Raw genomic sequence first — 14,301 nt, forward strand, 5'->3', positions numbered from 1 at the left:
CATATCCTTCTTTCCCTCATGGATCCAGACAGAAGGCTATTAAAAGACCAGTTTGGATGTTACACAGATCAATGGTAAACAGCAGCAGCAACAACACTCCCCACCACCACCTCCTTCTCCGTCAGTCCCAAGATTGTGAAAATGACAGGAAGTCCAGGTTGGCTCTGGCATTTATAGCACTGACATAGATTCAGCCCAGAGGAGCTCTGGTGACAGGCTTTCTAAACAAGCCCCTAGGAGGGTGGCTTCCATGTCAGGCCAGGCCTGGAGTCCACAAACCTCCCCTCACCACACACACACACACACACACACACACACACACACACACACACACACACACACACACACACACACACACACACACGCCAAGCTTTTCCTGGTCTGGGAAAAGAGAAGAAAGACACAGACCACCTGAGGGTTCTTCAGTCTTTGGACAGGCAGCTTTCCTAGCCTAGCTGCCTCTGGCTTCTGCCTTTTAAATCCTGCCTGCCCCAGAGGTAGGAGAGCCAGCTGGTTCTCTCTGGAAGGCAGTGAACAGGAAACAGCCATCTTGATCCAAGTATTGCTGTTCCGGAGTCCATCTCCTCAGATCCAATCAGATGTGCTACCTGTGGATTTTGGAGAAGAGCTGGGAAGAAGAGGAGACTAAAAGCCTGGTCCCTATAGGCAGCCTAGGTAACACTTCTGCCAGTACCAAATCAAGTTCTACTGGTCACTTCCTGTACCCTCCTGGCAGCAAGAGTCAGACTGGAAAAAAAAAAAAAAAGTACAAACTCTGGAGGGTATCTTTCCCATGAGGCCCCAGTCCCATTTGTCTTTACTCCTAGTCCAGTTTTCAAGCTAGGCTTATTGGTGTGCATTTGTGGGTGGGAGGGGAAGGGTCTCTTCTGAAGATTCTAGCAAAGTCCATGCACTTCATGGCTCAGCCTGGAATTGCTCTTCTGCCCAGCAGATCACTGGGCGTCACTGGGTGACAGTGGGATTTAACACACCCCCAGTTGGCCCCAAAACCCCAGGGACAGGGCCAGACACTGAGCCTTGTAGAGAAGACACTGGACTCAGTGGCTCCTGGATGCTTCTCAGGGGCCCGGGCTGCGGCTGGGGAGGCTGTGGCGGAGGTGGTGGGGGCTGCTGCTGCTGCTGTAATTTCTTCTTATTGATTTTCCTTTCTTTTGCTCTGCGGTTCTGAAACCAAATTTTAACCTAGAAGTGGCAACACAGAAGGTGGTAATAGTATGAAAGATAAAAAGACAGTTGTACCCACATCTTCCTTTCCAATGAAAGACACTCCCCCCCAACTCTTTTAGAAGTATTCAATGGTATCTCTCTAACAGCTAATTCTAGGGCATCTCCAAGCTGAGAATCATCTTACTCCTTCCTTGTTCCAGAAGGTTCTTTCCAAGGAACCTTTACTGGAAGTATAGAAGAGTCCCAGGTCCTCCAGTTCCTCCCTCCGCAGCAGAAGGAGCTCAGTGCTGGCTTCACTTCCTTTTGACAACCTTTGGCCCCTCACAGCTACGCTGAAAAGCAATATTGCTCACCTTGGAGCTAGAAACCAGGTTTAATGTGGAGCTTCAAGCCCGTGAATTTACTCTTGTTTTGTCCTACACTATAGAGTGTTCAGGAGCCAAGTTTTAGCCTTCTGTTTTTAATGAGTTAAGATTGGACCTTTATCACTCTTATTTTTCCTGCTGAGCACTAAGAGAATGCATCTATTTTAACAGGGCTTCCTTGGAATTCTGGATTAAAGCAACACTTTCAGCTTTTTCTAGCACCTCCCCAATTCTTTCAAAATAGAAAAAAAAGTCAGTAACAACAGTAAAGACAATCAGAGGTAAAGGAACATAAGAAGAAGAAGAAGAAGAAAAAAGCACCATACTATCCAGGCAATGGTAGTGTACCCCTGTGATCCCAGCTACTCAGGAGACTGAGATCTAAAGGTCACAGTTCAAAGCCAGTCTAGGGAGGAAAGTGTATCAGACTCTTATCTCCAATTCACCAGCAAAAAGCCAGAGGAGTGGAGCTATGGTTCAGGTGGTAGAGCTCCAGCCTTCAGCAGAAAAAGCCAAGTGAGAGCCAGAATCTGGGAGTTTAAGCCCCAGTACCAACAGCTCCCCCTCCTCACAGAATGGGGGGAGGGAAGGGAAGGGAAGAGAAAGGAAGGGAAGGGAAGGAAAGGAAAGGAAAGTTATATTCAAGGGGCAAATCTTCTCCTGTTCATTTGCCCCGCAGAATTAAGCGGACCCTGCCCTTGACTTCCTAATTCTTCCCTCTCGACCTCCCCCAGGCCATAGCCAGGGGGGGTGAGCAAGGCAATTCCCACCTGCCTCTCAGAGAGTCCCAGTGTGGCCGCCAGCTCAGCCTTCCTCCGGATGGTAATGTAGCGACTGTAGTGAAACTCCTTCTCCAGTTCAAGCCGCTGGTGGTCTGTGTACACGACTCGGTATTTGTCTTTCGTCCTGGTTTTCACTGTGGAGGAAGAAGTTTGGGCTGAGAAAAAAAAAAAAAAACCTACAAAGTAACCCATCAGTCATAGGTAATGACAAACTTCCCTAACCCACAGGCCATTTCTCTTCCTCTACCACCCTGGGGGGCCAGGGTTTGGCTGGTTCCTGCTAAGTCTGACAAGACCCCAAACACACACACACACACACACACACACACACACACACACGGAACCTAGGGAGACAGAAGGAGGAAAGCTAAAATAGAGGCCACTAAATTAACCTAAGTGTTTTTTTAAGAACTCAGAAAAAAAACAAAAACCTCTTACATAGAGAAGATAGGCCTCTTCTATGAACCAAATATAGTACCGGAATGTATTTAGCACTAAGAGCAGGGGCAGGGGACAAGGATAGTAACTAGAGACCCGGGAATACGTAGAAGGGCAGCCCACCCTAGCAGGAACAGCTGGAGCTGGGTGTGTTGTGTGTGTGAGGGGCTACTCTATGCGTTTTACTACAAATGGCAAGAGGGGTGTGGGTTCCCTCAAGTCACCAGAATTACCCCTCCTTCCACACCACATTCCTCCAGTGTTTTCTATGCTGACAGGTGCAAAATCCCTCCTGCTTGAGGATTCAAAAACCAAAACCTGGGGAATCAGTTTAGGCCTGGGGCATCTTTTCATTTTTTTTTTTTCATTTAATTGGGCTTCAAACAAACACGCACCAAAAAACACCTATCCAGACTAGTGACCTATGATCGTGTGATTAAGAACACTATTAAATCTTGGATTAATTGTTTTATTGAAGGGCCTTGACAAATAAATAGCATCGTTGCTGTTGGAGCAGGCCGAGCCTGGGTCTTGTGGGATCTGTCCTAGGTCAGCCCTTGGCCGAGCCCCGTGTCCGCAGGTGTTTTCTCCTGGGACTCTGTCCCACGTCTTGAGTGGTCCAGCAGATAGATGAACAGGTTGAGTAGCCCAGAGCCCCCCAGTATCCTCACCCCCACAGGAAGATCTGAGGAAGTTGGGAGTCGCCTGGAGGTGTTTAATGCCCGGCAGGCCGACTTTGTTCAGGTAAAAACCCTTTGCAAATCACAACAAAAGCGGCCTGGGAAGACACAGGCCGGATCACAGGGCGCTCCCCGCCAGCCTCTGAAAGGGGAACACAGCCACAAACAATGCCGGACAAGGCGATCTTATCAAAGAAAACCCTTTTCAATGCCTTAATAACAACCGCATTCTGTTTGAATTACCACTACTGAGCAAATGGCGGCCAGGGCTTTCATCCCCCACCCCACCAGGCGCATTAACATAAACACAGCCAGGCAGGCGCATTTGAATGGAGCTGGGGCTCCGACCTCGGGTTGGCCGAGAGAGTGAGGAGAACTGACGCGCCCCGAGCTCTCTACTCCGTGAGCGAGATCACCCACACCTTTCCCCCTGAAATCCACTTGCTGCTGTTCCTGGGTCCTGCCGACAGTCTAGGATGGAGCCCAGAGCTGGCCACAGGAGTGTGTGGAACTCGTGGAAGGCACCCTGAGAAGCAGGCGCAGGACAGATCGTCCCCAGAGAGGTGCTCGCCTCGGGGTGCTTTGGATCGGCCTTTACTTGGGTGCTGCCCTTTCAGTATCTTAGACGTACTGGGACGGGAGGGGGGACCTAGGGGTGCCTTGAAGCCCTCCCTCTTTTGGAGTTTGGAGGCGCCCCGCACCCTCTGGGAACCAAGGAGGGGGGCTGAAAGGAGGGATGAGAGGGACTTGTCAGAATTCATTATTGACTGCGAAAGTCACCACCCTCTTTCCGGGGCCCTAAAAAGAGACAATGGCTGGGCTGGGGAAGGTGTATATCAAAGCGGGCCAGGCCGCGGACCCTCCTCCCGCCCCCTGACAGATGACGCTCCGCAGAGGAGCCGGGCTCCGGCAGCCTCCGCACATTAACATCACAAGGGCGCCGGGCTCCGACGGCGGCCGTGCCACCCCGGCGGCGCGGGACTTCACAGCATCCTCTCATCTGCTGACCCCGGGGCCGGGGCTCTGGCAGCTCCGAGCCCCTCCCCCCCCAACCTGACCCCGGCCCCGCCACCACTTTCCCCTGACACGCAAAAGGTCTTCTCCAGGCCACCGGCCAACCCCTGCCAAGGGCGCCCTAGGCAGGCAGCGTGGAGAGAAGGTTTCGGGGCGCTTTGAGCTGGGAGCGAGCGAGTCCGGCTGGGACAGCGATGCTGTCCTCGTAGGGGAAACGACCCAACCCAAGCTCGGAGACCCACCCGAGGCCTTCGGGTCCCACCGGGCCTGCTCCCGGCATGTGCGCAGTGACGCAGATGCCCATGGCCAGAGACAGCTCCCAACCGGCGCTCTGATTTATACGGTTGTAATTGGCTATAAACCTCGGCAGAGTGGTCATAACTTGCACGCCGCCCGAGTGGGCCAGCAAGGGGCAAAGCAAGCGAAGCGGGAGCACTAAGGGCTGGAGTCGTCCTCATGGAATAGAAAAAGGGAACCCCAACAGGGCGCTCCTAGGGTACCTGTACCCCAGTTCCTCCAACCTCCACACACATCCCATGCCAGGGGCGCTGGAGCCCGCGGCTGGCAAACCTAGGGTCTTCACTGAAACATCTAGAGTCTTGCAAACACACAGAGACACAGACAGACAGACACACACACACACACACACACACACACACACACACACAGGATCTTTGAAAGGAAGGTTCAAGAGAAATGACCCCTCTCTGGAGAAGCAGCTGAACTCGCAGTTTCTTCTCCCTGCCCTTGCCTTCTCGGCAGCTTCTCCCGCGGCTTCTGGATCTCGCAGCCGCAGCCTTCTAGCTTTAGCTTGCCAAGGAAAAAACAAAACATCCTCCTTGACAAACCAAAACCTGCTGGGACCCTCCAGGAGTCCCTCCTTCCTTAGCTCCTTCTCTTCCGCGCCGGCGGGCTCTCTGCTTTCCCCAATGTCTCTGCTTCTCTGCTGCCTTCCGCCGCGATCCCTTCCTTCCAGAAGCTCCGACGGCCTCACTAGCCTCCAGCACAGCCTCACCCCACCCCCCTACCCCATCCTTCAGGTCGCCGCTGTTGGGGGGGGGCGGCTCAGATGGGGAAGGAGAGCTCGGAAGACAGTGTAGACACGACCTCGGGACAGGGGGCGGGCGGGGGGGGGGCGCTTGCCTCTCCTCCGCCGCCCGAAGCTGCGCAACGGGTGCGGGCGGAGGGAGGACGTGATGCGCTCCAGGCCCGCAGCGCTTACGCCGACGTAGCCGAGAACTTCCCAACGCGTTCCGGAGGTGGCGAAAGAGAAAGCCCTTCCTCGGCATTAAACCTCAGGAGCCTGGGCGTGAGACACCCCACACACACACACACACACATGTTCATTCATGGGAGCGATCACCAGTGAAGCCTCCCCGGGGGGGGGGGGATGAGCAGAGCCCCCTGAATCTCTCCCCGCGCCCCGCCCCTCCTGCCTCCGAGGTCGCCGACGGCCCGGGATGCCCCGGTGAGCGGTGGCTGCGGGCAGCGGGCGGCCGCTCGGAGACTTCCCAGGGGCCTCCCGCGGGGCGCGGCCGCCGCTTTTACCTTGGCTCCCGAGGGACGGTTGCGCTGGCTTCCGCATCCACTCGCAAAGGTTCCGCCGCTGGCCGCTGGGGGACAGTTGTTCCGCGGCGGCTGGGGCGGCGGGCCCGGGAGGGCCGGGATTGAGCGACTGCAGCAATCCCGAGGCGCAGGAGGGCGCGGCGGCCGGATGGTGCGGGTGATGGTGCGGGTGGTGGTGAGGATGGTAATCGGCAGGGCTGCTGTAGCCCATGGCTGCGGCCGGGGAGCCCCCATTGAGGCCGTGGGCCACCGCGTTGGCTGCAGCCGCGGCGCCCCCCGGCGCGTAGCCGTTCCAGTCCTCGCGGAGCGGGGCGCCGTACGCAGCCGGCCAGGATGGCCCTGGGGACTGCGCGCTGTCCAAGTTGGCCGCCGCCGCGGCCGCGGCCGCCACGTGGTAACCACCGTAGTCCGGGTACTGCGGGGGGCTGACGAAGTTCTGCGGTGCCAGGTTGAGGCCGCCAGAGTGGCGCACGGAGCTGGGGTACATGCTCACGTCCTTGTCCAGGAGGTAGCTCACGTACATGGTGGCGAGGGACCGACAACACACTTCACCATTGCTGCCTGGGGACGCACGCTGAAGATCGGGGCGGGGTGGGGGGGACGCGAAGGAATGTAATGGGGGGGGTGGAATCAAGAAGCGGAGGGTGGCTGCACCCCAGCCCGCCGGTGCTCCGCTGGCTCCTTGGCTGCGCTTCTGCCTCCGAGGCGGTCCCTCCCTCTGGCCTGCCTCCTCCCTCCCTCTCTTTCTTCCTTCTTTCCTCCCACCTCCTTCCCACTCCGCGGCAGAGGCGGGGAAGACCCGCCACAGGCTGCCGCGCGGAGCCCCGAGCTGGCGGCCTTACGTGATTAACGAGTGTTTACAAGTCTCTATTAGTAATGACACAGACACCAATAGCTGGAGACGTCGAGGCGCAGCGCGCACCGGCGCACAACCTCTGGAAACACGATTTGCATTTTAAAAGATAAGGGGGTGGGGAGGGGAGCTCGCGAGGAGGCAGTGACTTGATCTCAGCTAAATATTCAAACCTTTATTGTTAGGAGCTTCCTCCTACCAACCTGGGTGCACTTTAACCTCCAATCACAGGTTCAAAGAATGAAATCAAGAGACTTGCAAAAGCCTGGCGGGGGGAGAGAAAGCTATCTTGGTGGGAATCTGGGCTAAGAGACCCGAGTTGTTCTGTGTATGCATTCGAGGGGAAGGGGGCGGTCAAGAAACTTGGGTCCCTAAGAGAGGGGGGTTGGGGGGGGAGAAAAAGAAGAAAGCCATTGCTTTGATGAGGACATTTCTGACCAACCCAGGAGGTGACGACCGGAGCTCTTCAGACCAGCGCCGATTGCTTCTCGCTCTGCGCTCGGGGCGGGAGGACAGCCGTCCCCCCAAACAACTGACCCCGCTATTCATCTCATTGCTTGCCCAAGGAAATCACTCTCCCTTGGCAGAGAAAAAATAAATAAATATACGACGCTCCAACTTGAGGCTGCGTCCCTGAATCTATCCTCCAACCTGGATTTGAGTAAAATGAAAGCATTTCATGAAGAAAAAAAAAAGGAGAAAAAAAAAGAACAGAAAATCTTAACGATAAAACCAAAAAAGCTTGTGATAGAAGTCTAGGCATTGGTGAAGAGGCTGCAGGGGGGGGGGGGGGGGTGTTCTTAGACTGTGGATCACTTTGTGTCTTGTCAGCTAGGAGTTACTTACACTACACAGGCTGTGTTCAGCTTGACAATTCAGGGAGCTACACTTGTATGCATATTATACTTAGATGTAAATCCTAAAAGAAATCAAGGAAACAGAATGTCGAATTTCTAATAGCGCTCATAGGGATTTTTGTCTTCCAGCATACCTATGTTTTTAAAACACTTGCTCCTTTACAGGGTCGAACGTTCTTCAATGAAATTTGCTTTTCATCTCTCGAGGAATGAAAAGACAACCGGGGGACTAGCATTAATAGTTGCTCATGTAAAGTTCTGCAAGGGCACAGGCTGAAGAAAAAAATGCTTTTGGGTTTTGGAGAGCTGTGGCCAAGGGGTCCAGGATTGGCCGTGCCATTGTGTGGATTGGAATGGTGGAGCCAGGATTGGAAACGACCCCACAGGAGCACAGACTGTGAAATTAGCCTCCTGCTTAAACCCATTTCCACAGTCCTGGGAGGAAGCCTAAACTAACCATGTGCCTCCTCTTTGAGACCCAGTCTGAGTCACCATGTTCACAAAGGAGAATACCAGATGCCTTACCCCAAGCTGGGCAGCCTGACTTTGTTGCTCATGCTTATGACACAATCCAAGGGAGTTAGCAGTGTACTAGACACTTGCACTTGTACATTCTGATTAACAAGCACGTCTCTCCATGTCAGTCACCATCCCCTTCATCCTGTCATCTCTGGATCACTTTATCCTTTATCGCACATCTCTCAGGATTGGGGACATCAGGTCTTCATTTTACAAGGTGACACCCACTAAGCTGCCCAATGCAGATAGACCAAAGCATTACCAGAACTAACCTAGGGCTGTCTGCTGCCTTCGATCCTTTGTGTTTTGTAAGTAAGAATTGAGGGGGGGTGGTCTAGAGATGCAAGAGTCAAGGAAGGAGTTGTACTACTACCAAGAGGTGAGGAGCACCCTAGTTGCTCTTCTATAAGCCCCCCAAGGACCTGGTGGGGAGAGTTAAGTACCATCTCATCTCCCAGGAAATAAAATTGGAAATAAATTGCAAGCTCCATTAAGAGACCCAAATCAATAAGGAAAAGACAAAAGGGAGGTGCTCAATGTCTGGTGGCATGGTAATATGGGAGGTCACGTGGCGGGCATGGCAAACTTTCGATCCAGCAAACATCTTTCTCCTCTTCCTGAGACACAGTCCCCCTTTCCAACCCATTTCCTTAGAGCCCCCCCTCCCAGGCTTGAGCTCTGGAAGCCCAGGCTGTGCTATATAGTCTGGGTCTTTGGAATGCTAGCATTCTTTGAAACAATTGCTTTATTAGGGACAGCCATTCCCTGGGCTCTGTGGTGGCCGCTTCCTGAGTTTTTATGGTCCAGGCTGTCAGCCACTGGCTAATTGTCCCCATTTTCCAGCTGTGTCACTGTGTTCTGCCCAGGAGAAAGGGTTCCAGCCTGCACATTGGCTTGCTTGCAGAGTTGCCATGCCCGGTTGGTCAAAAGGGGCCCCAGAACTGGCTGGACTGAGACTGGTTTGGGGTGCTTGAGCCTGAGAAAGGAAATGATGGTGAAAAACAATTGGTTTTCCTCATTGTAAAAACAGGCCTCCAGGAAGTGAAGGAGGGGCAAGAAAGCATAACAGAAGGGGTGAATATGATCAAAGCGCATTATATGACTGTATATCTTAATAAAACCCATTAGTTGCCAGGGCACTGGTGACCCACGCCTGTAATCCTAGCTACTCCAGAGGCTGAGATCTGAGGATCTTGGTTCAAAGCCAATCTGGGTAGGAGATTCTTATCTCTTATTAACCTCCAGAAAACTGGAAGTGGTACTGTGGCTCAAAGTGGTAGAACACTAGCCTTGAGCAAAGAGCTCAGGGTCCTGAGTTCAAGTCCATAACCACACAAAAAAACAACAAACCATTACTTTGTGCGCTTAATATCAACAACAACAAAAAGTAAAAAAACAAATCTTCCTGGCAGTAGAGTGAAATGTAGTCTTTACATTCCCATACATACATGCTGTTTGGTAAAGGGAAAGGAAATGGTAAATGATGGAGAATGATGTCTTTAGACAAGCTCCTTAGAGAAAGAAGTCTGTCCCTCCATATTTGCCCTCCACTCTGAGCAGAGAAAGGCACTAATTAGGTCCTCTGAAGGGTGAATGGACACTTCTGACCTCCATAGAAGGATGCAGACAGGAAATGATCCTAGGTGTCTTTTCATCTGGACAGCCTTGGCAGGTTGGCATATTGGTGGCTCTTGCCTATTCTCTTAAAGCTACCTCTGGACTGAGGCAGTCCTTCCAAGTCCTAAATGGAGGCCCCAGAGCAACCTGCACTATAGTCCCAGGCAGGACTTTTCTAGCCTTGAGCCCAGGGTGCATGGCAGTTTTCTCAGAAGCATCTGGCCTGAACTAAGAAGCTCCAGAAGAACCAGGATAGATATCTCCAATCCCAATGGTGGAAGCTGCCTTCCTTACCGCATACCTCTTGGGTCTCTCACCTTTCTGATTCAGGGCCAGAGAAGCCTGCAAGGTATTATTGCTGTGGGAGAGGCAATATTGTTGGGGTAGGCTCAAGACTGGAATTAGGCTGGGACTAAACTATCTAGAGCCAACTTTTTAAGGACAGGAGAGAGAGGAAAGAAAGAGATTTCATAAATAAAGTGACAGGAAGACTGCAGTGGCTGCCTGACCAGTTATCAAAGGGATGATGTATCTTTGTTACAGACAGTATAGAGGCTATCCCACACTCCTTGAAGAGGGTCCAAGCTTCCAGGATCCTGGCTGCTGGGCTGGGCTGGGACTGGGGGCGGGGGAAGGGGGGAAGGAGGCTGCCGGAAGGGGCAGACTGCTCTGGCAGGCAGATGAGACACTCCTTAAATCCATAGATCATTGACACAGCTCCCTCCCTGCTCAAAGGTCCCCAGTGTTTGCTCCAGCTAAGGAGCCCCTGCTCTGCCCAACAGTTGTGAGTCTTGGAAACTGGGGACTCTATGACCCATCTAACACAGAGAAGGCTGACCTTCCCCACTTTAGCATGAAAATCCAATGTGTGTGTGTGTGTGTGTGTGTGTGTGTGTGTGTGTGTGTGTGTGCACTCGTGCTCACACACGCTCATGACTTCAAGTCCTGAGGCTTGAACTCAGGGCCTGGGTATATTTGCTTTTTTGCTCAAAGCTGGGATTCTACACCTTAATCCATAGTTTCACTGTGGCTTTATGGTGGTAATTGGACCTAAGAGTCTCACACAGTGTCTTGCCTGAACTGGCTTTGAACTAAGATGCTCAGATCTCAGTCTTCTCAGTAGCTAGGATTATAGACATGAGAGACATCAGCACCCTGGTGTTTATTTATCCACATAAACAACCCTTTCACAAACCCTCTTATTGCTCCTGGAATCCTCACTCTAATGACAGAGGTCTATCCCCAGGATCACTAAGAAAGAGTGAGAAGGAAAACCATGTTTTCTGGTGAAATTATTCAGATTAGTAGTCTATTGGGCTGTGGAAAAAAACAACTGTCCAATCACTACTTAATGGGGAGGTTAGGGAATCTTTCAGCCATTCCACTCAATCGGCAATCCACTCACACAAAGAAAGACTCAATAATGGATGAGTTGACCTCAACAACCCTGCCTTGCCACAGCCCACTCAGCTAACATCCCGGGGTGGGAAATCAATACCACTGTCCTTTCTGCCAGGCCTCTCAAGAGTCCACCACCTGTCCAGTCCCTCAGGTCACAATGGAGTCCATCCTGATCAGCTCAGAGGAGCCGCACGCAGCTGACCACAGCTGCCCTGGCTTCATTGGCAGAAGCAGATGTGGCCTTGTCTAGTCAGTGAAGAATGTTTTCCTCCCAAGCCCACTGGGAGTTTGACTCTCTAGATCTACCGAAGGAAAGGGAAAAGGTTTCTGAATTCATGGGAAACCATTGTGGACCAGGAGTTTGCCGCCGATGCTGAGATGCAGGAGCACAGAAGGAAACACATCCCTCTCATCCAGGGACTGCCCAGCTTTCTGATCCAAGGCAGGGAATGCCTTTTCTCCCCTGCTTTTCTATCCAAAATACATTCTCACACTCAGGAGGGTCAAAGAAAATTATGGGCCTTTGGAGGGCTGGGGGGGGGGGGAGGGGAGACGGGGGCGGAGTAAGGTTTAGGCATAGAAACTGCTTTTGCAGCCAACTACCACTGTACTCACACCTGTAATCCTAGCTACTCAGGAGGCTGAGATCCAAGAATCACAGTTTGAAGCCAGCCAGGACAGTTTGTGAGAGTCTTTATCTCCAATTAGCCACCAAAAAGCCAGAAGTGGATCCATGGGCTCAACTGGTAGTGCCAAAAAAGCAAGAAAGCTCAGGGACAGTGCTCAGGCATATATGCACATCCACATAAAAGAAATTGGTTTCACTCATTGAGTGAAAGTTATGCCAATAGTAGTTGCCCATTTTGTTCCTTTGTTCTGAAATTAGCGTGTGTGGGCACTGTTTACACATTGTATAATGCACTCTAATTCTGTGTGAGAGGATGAGCAGAGACAATGGTTGTAATCCCAGGAGGGATGCACTGAGGGGGTATCATGGATTGGGGGATTACCCCCCCCCATTCAGGAGCTAAGGCTTACACTTCAAGAAGATCACTTCCCAGGTAGTCATCAGCCAAACATGACTACAACCCATCGACTTGGAGGGCCTTCAATGAACATTTGTTCACTCACCATTGTCTCCTATCTGGAATGACCTTTGTTTATCATATGAAAATCTGTTCTCAGGAAGCCCTGTAGAGTAGGTTTTCTGTGGTTGGTGAGGAAAGGAAGTCGGATGAAGGTTTCACTCTCAATTCATCAAGCCCATCAACAAGGCATTTTTCTTAGAAGGGAGTCTGGGGTCTTAGAGTCTATGTAATAATGGAGAATCTGAGGCCCAGAGAGATTAGGTAATTTTCCTAAGGTTCAACAGCTAGCTGTTCTAGTCTCCAATTAAATGAACTCTTATGTGTATGTTCTTAGTGACCCACAGGAGCCTGTACAGATGTTAATTATTACTATGGCTGTGGGTGCCACCCTGGAAACACATCCCTAACACAAAACCCCAGCCTACATGATTCAGGGACTCAGAACTCTCCACCCTTTCCCCTCCACCCAATAATACTGGAAAAAGCAGGTTCGTGACTCCGACCACTTGTTACAATTCTGACTACGTTCTTTCTTTTAGCTACCTGTTAGCTATAGTTTTTCAATTTATCAAATGATTGATTTTTCAAAAATTTCACCCCAGAACTTTTTTCAAACTGACATTTAGTTAACTGCTTTTCTTTCTCCTTCCTTTATTTCTTTTCTTTTTGTGCCATTACTGGAGTTTGAAGTCAAGGCCTGAGCACAGTCCCTTATATTTTTTCCCTCAAGGTTGGTGCTCTACCACTTGAGCCAGGCCTCCATTTCGGGTCTTCGGCAGGCTAATTAAAGTCTCATGAACTTTCCTGCCCAGGCTGACTTCAAATCGTGATCCTCAAATCTCAGCCTCCTGAGTAGCTAGGATTATAGTCATGAACCACTAGTACTTGGCTCTATATACTTTTGTCCTAACTCTGAAAAGGAGTTGTTTTCTATATATTTTGAGTCAAAAAAACCAATATTCAGTGGCTGATCCTGGAAACCTGTCCATTTAACATAAATAAAACTATGCCTAGGTTTTGTGATTTACACACACACACACACACACACATCCACCTTCAATTTCCTAGTAATACAGGTGACTGACAAGCTCAGGATTCCTCTTGAATTCCTAGCCTGAGCTGCATCCTCCCATTTTTTTTTTTTTTTACAAGTTATACTGGCCTGCTGCTTGTTGGATATTTCTTTGTAAGGGCTTGGACACTCACCTAGCCTGCGTCCCCTCTCCCACCTGCTCTAGGTGTATTTATTATTGGATTGTGGGTGACAGACATTGAAATCAGCTTGCCACCCTCCAGTTCTTTCTAGCGTTATCCCTGGGTCTCTTTTCGTTTTCTCTTTATTATGTATTATTATTATTATTATTTAAACGAATGGGGAAGTAAAGTCCTCGTTGTTCACCCTGTTGCAGTCCCTTCTGGGTGCTCTGACGGGTGTGGGGGGGCCGTCTCTTCCTAGACCCCCCCTCCCATGGTTGGTGGGAGCGCTGTGGTCCAAATCCAGGGCCCCTTCTCTCTCTCTGGCAGCCTGAGCGCCACAGGGCGAACATGAGGATGCGTTTGCGCCAGTCAATCGGAGGGAGGGCTTCAGAAGTGTGTGACCCAAGATGTGGCCAAAGAAAACGGCCCTGCCATACTTCGGCGGCAGCCACAGGTGACTGGGCCGTGTGAGAAATGGCCTCGGTTCCTTGGTTCCGCTGGAAGAGGAAAGTAAAAGCCACCCAGGGCTTGAGCCCGCGTCCCGCGTCGCCCCCGGTGGTGGCGCGTGATCGGCTTCCTTGGAAGAGCCCCAGGGCAACGAGCTCTCTGGCCCAACAGCTCCCCAGAAAGGGACAGATCTAGCAGGCTGCCCTTCCCTCCTCTTTCCCGCAGGAATAAACCATTTCCCGGAGAAGCTTTGCTACGTGATTGTGTAATTGGAGACGCCGCCGGTGCG

General features: G+C 51.6%; 1 protein-coding gene across 1 annotated transcript; it reads right to left on the reverse strand.

Moving 5' to 3' along the window:
* Positions 1-963: 963 nt before the first annotated feature.
* Positions 964-6,556, reverse strand: Cdx2 (caudal type homeobox 2). Its single transcript, XM_042685858.1, has 3 exons — positions 6,016-6,556; positions 2,324-2,469; positions 964-1,203 (listed from the first exon to the last, which is right to left on the reverse strand). The coding sequence occupies exons 1-3, from the start codon at positions 6,554-6,556 to the stop codon at positions 964-966; spliced, it is 927 nt and encodes a 308-aa protein (XP_042541792.1).
* Between the last annotated feature and the right edge of the window lie 7,745 nt (positions 6,557-14,301).

This window comes from Dipodomys spectabilis, unplaced genomic scaffold, assembly GCF_019054845.1.
Source record: "Dipodomys spectabilis isolate Male_0828 unplaced genomic scaffold, ASM1905484v1 ptg000095l, whole genome shotgun sequence".
NCBI classification, from domain to species: domain Eukaryota; kingdom Metazoa; phylum Chordata; class Mammalia; order Rodentia; family Heteromyidae; genus Dipodomys; species Dipodomys spectabilis.

Excerpts from the sequence above, each read along its gene's own strand:
- Cdx2 (XM_042685858.1), bottom strand. The coding sequence starts at position 6,556 with ATGTACGTGAGCTACCTCCTGGACAAGGACGTGAGCATGTACCCCAGC. Across the intron at positions 2,470-6,015 it reads ACCGTCCCTCGGGAGCCAAG|TGAAAACCAGGACGAAAGAC; the intron begins GTAAAAGCGGCG and ends CTTCCTCCACAG. Across the intron at positions 1,204-2,323 it reads TGGGACTCTCTGAGAGGCAG|GTTAAAATTTGGTTTCAGAA; the intron begins GTGGGAATTGCC and ends TGCCACTTCTAG.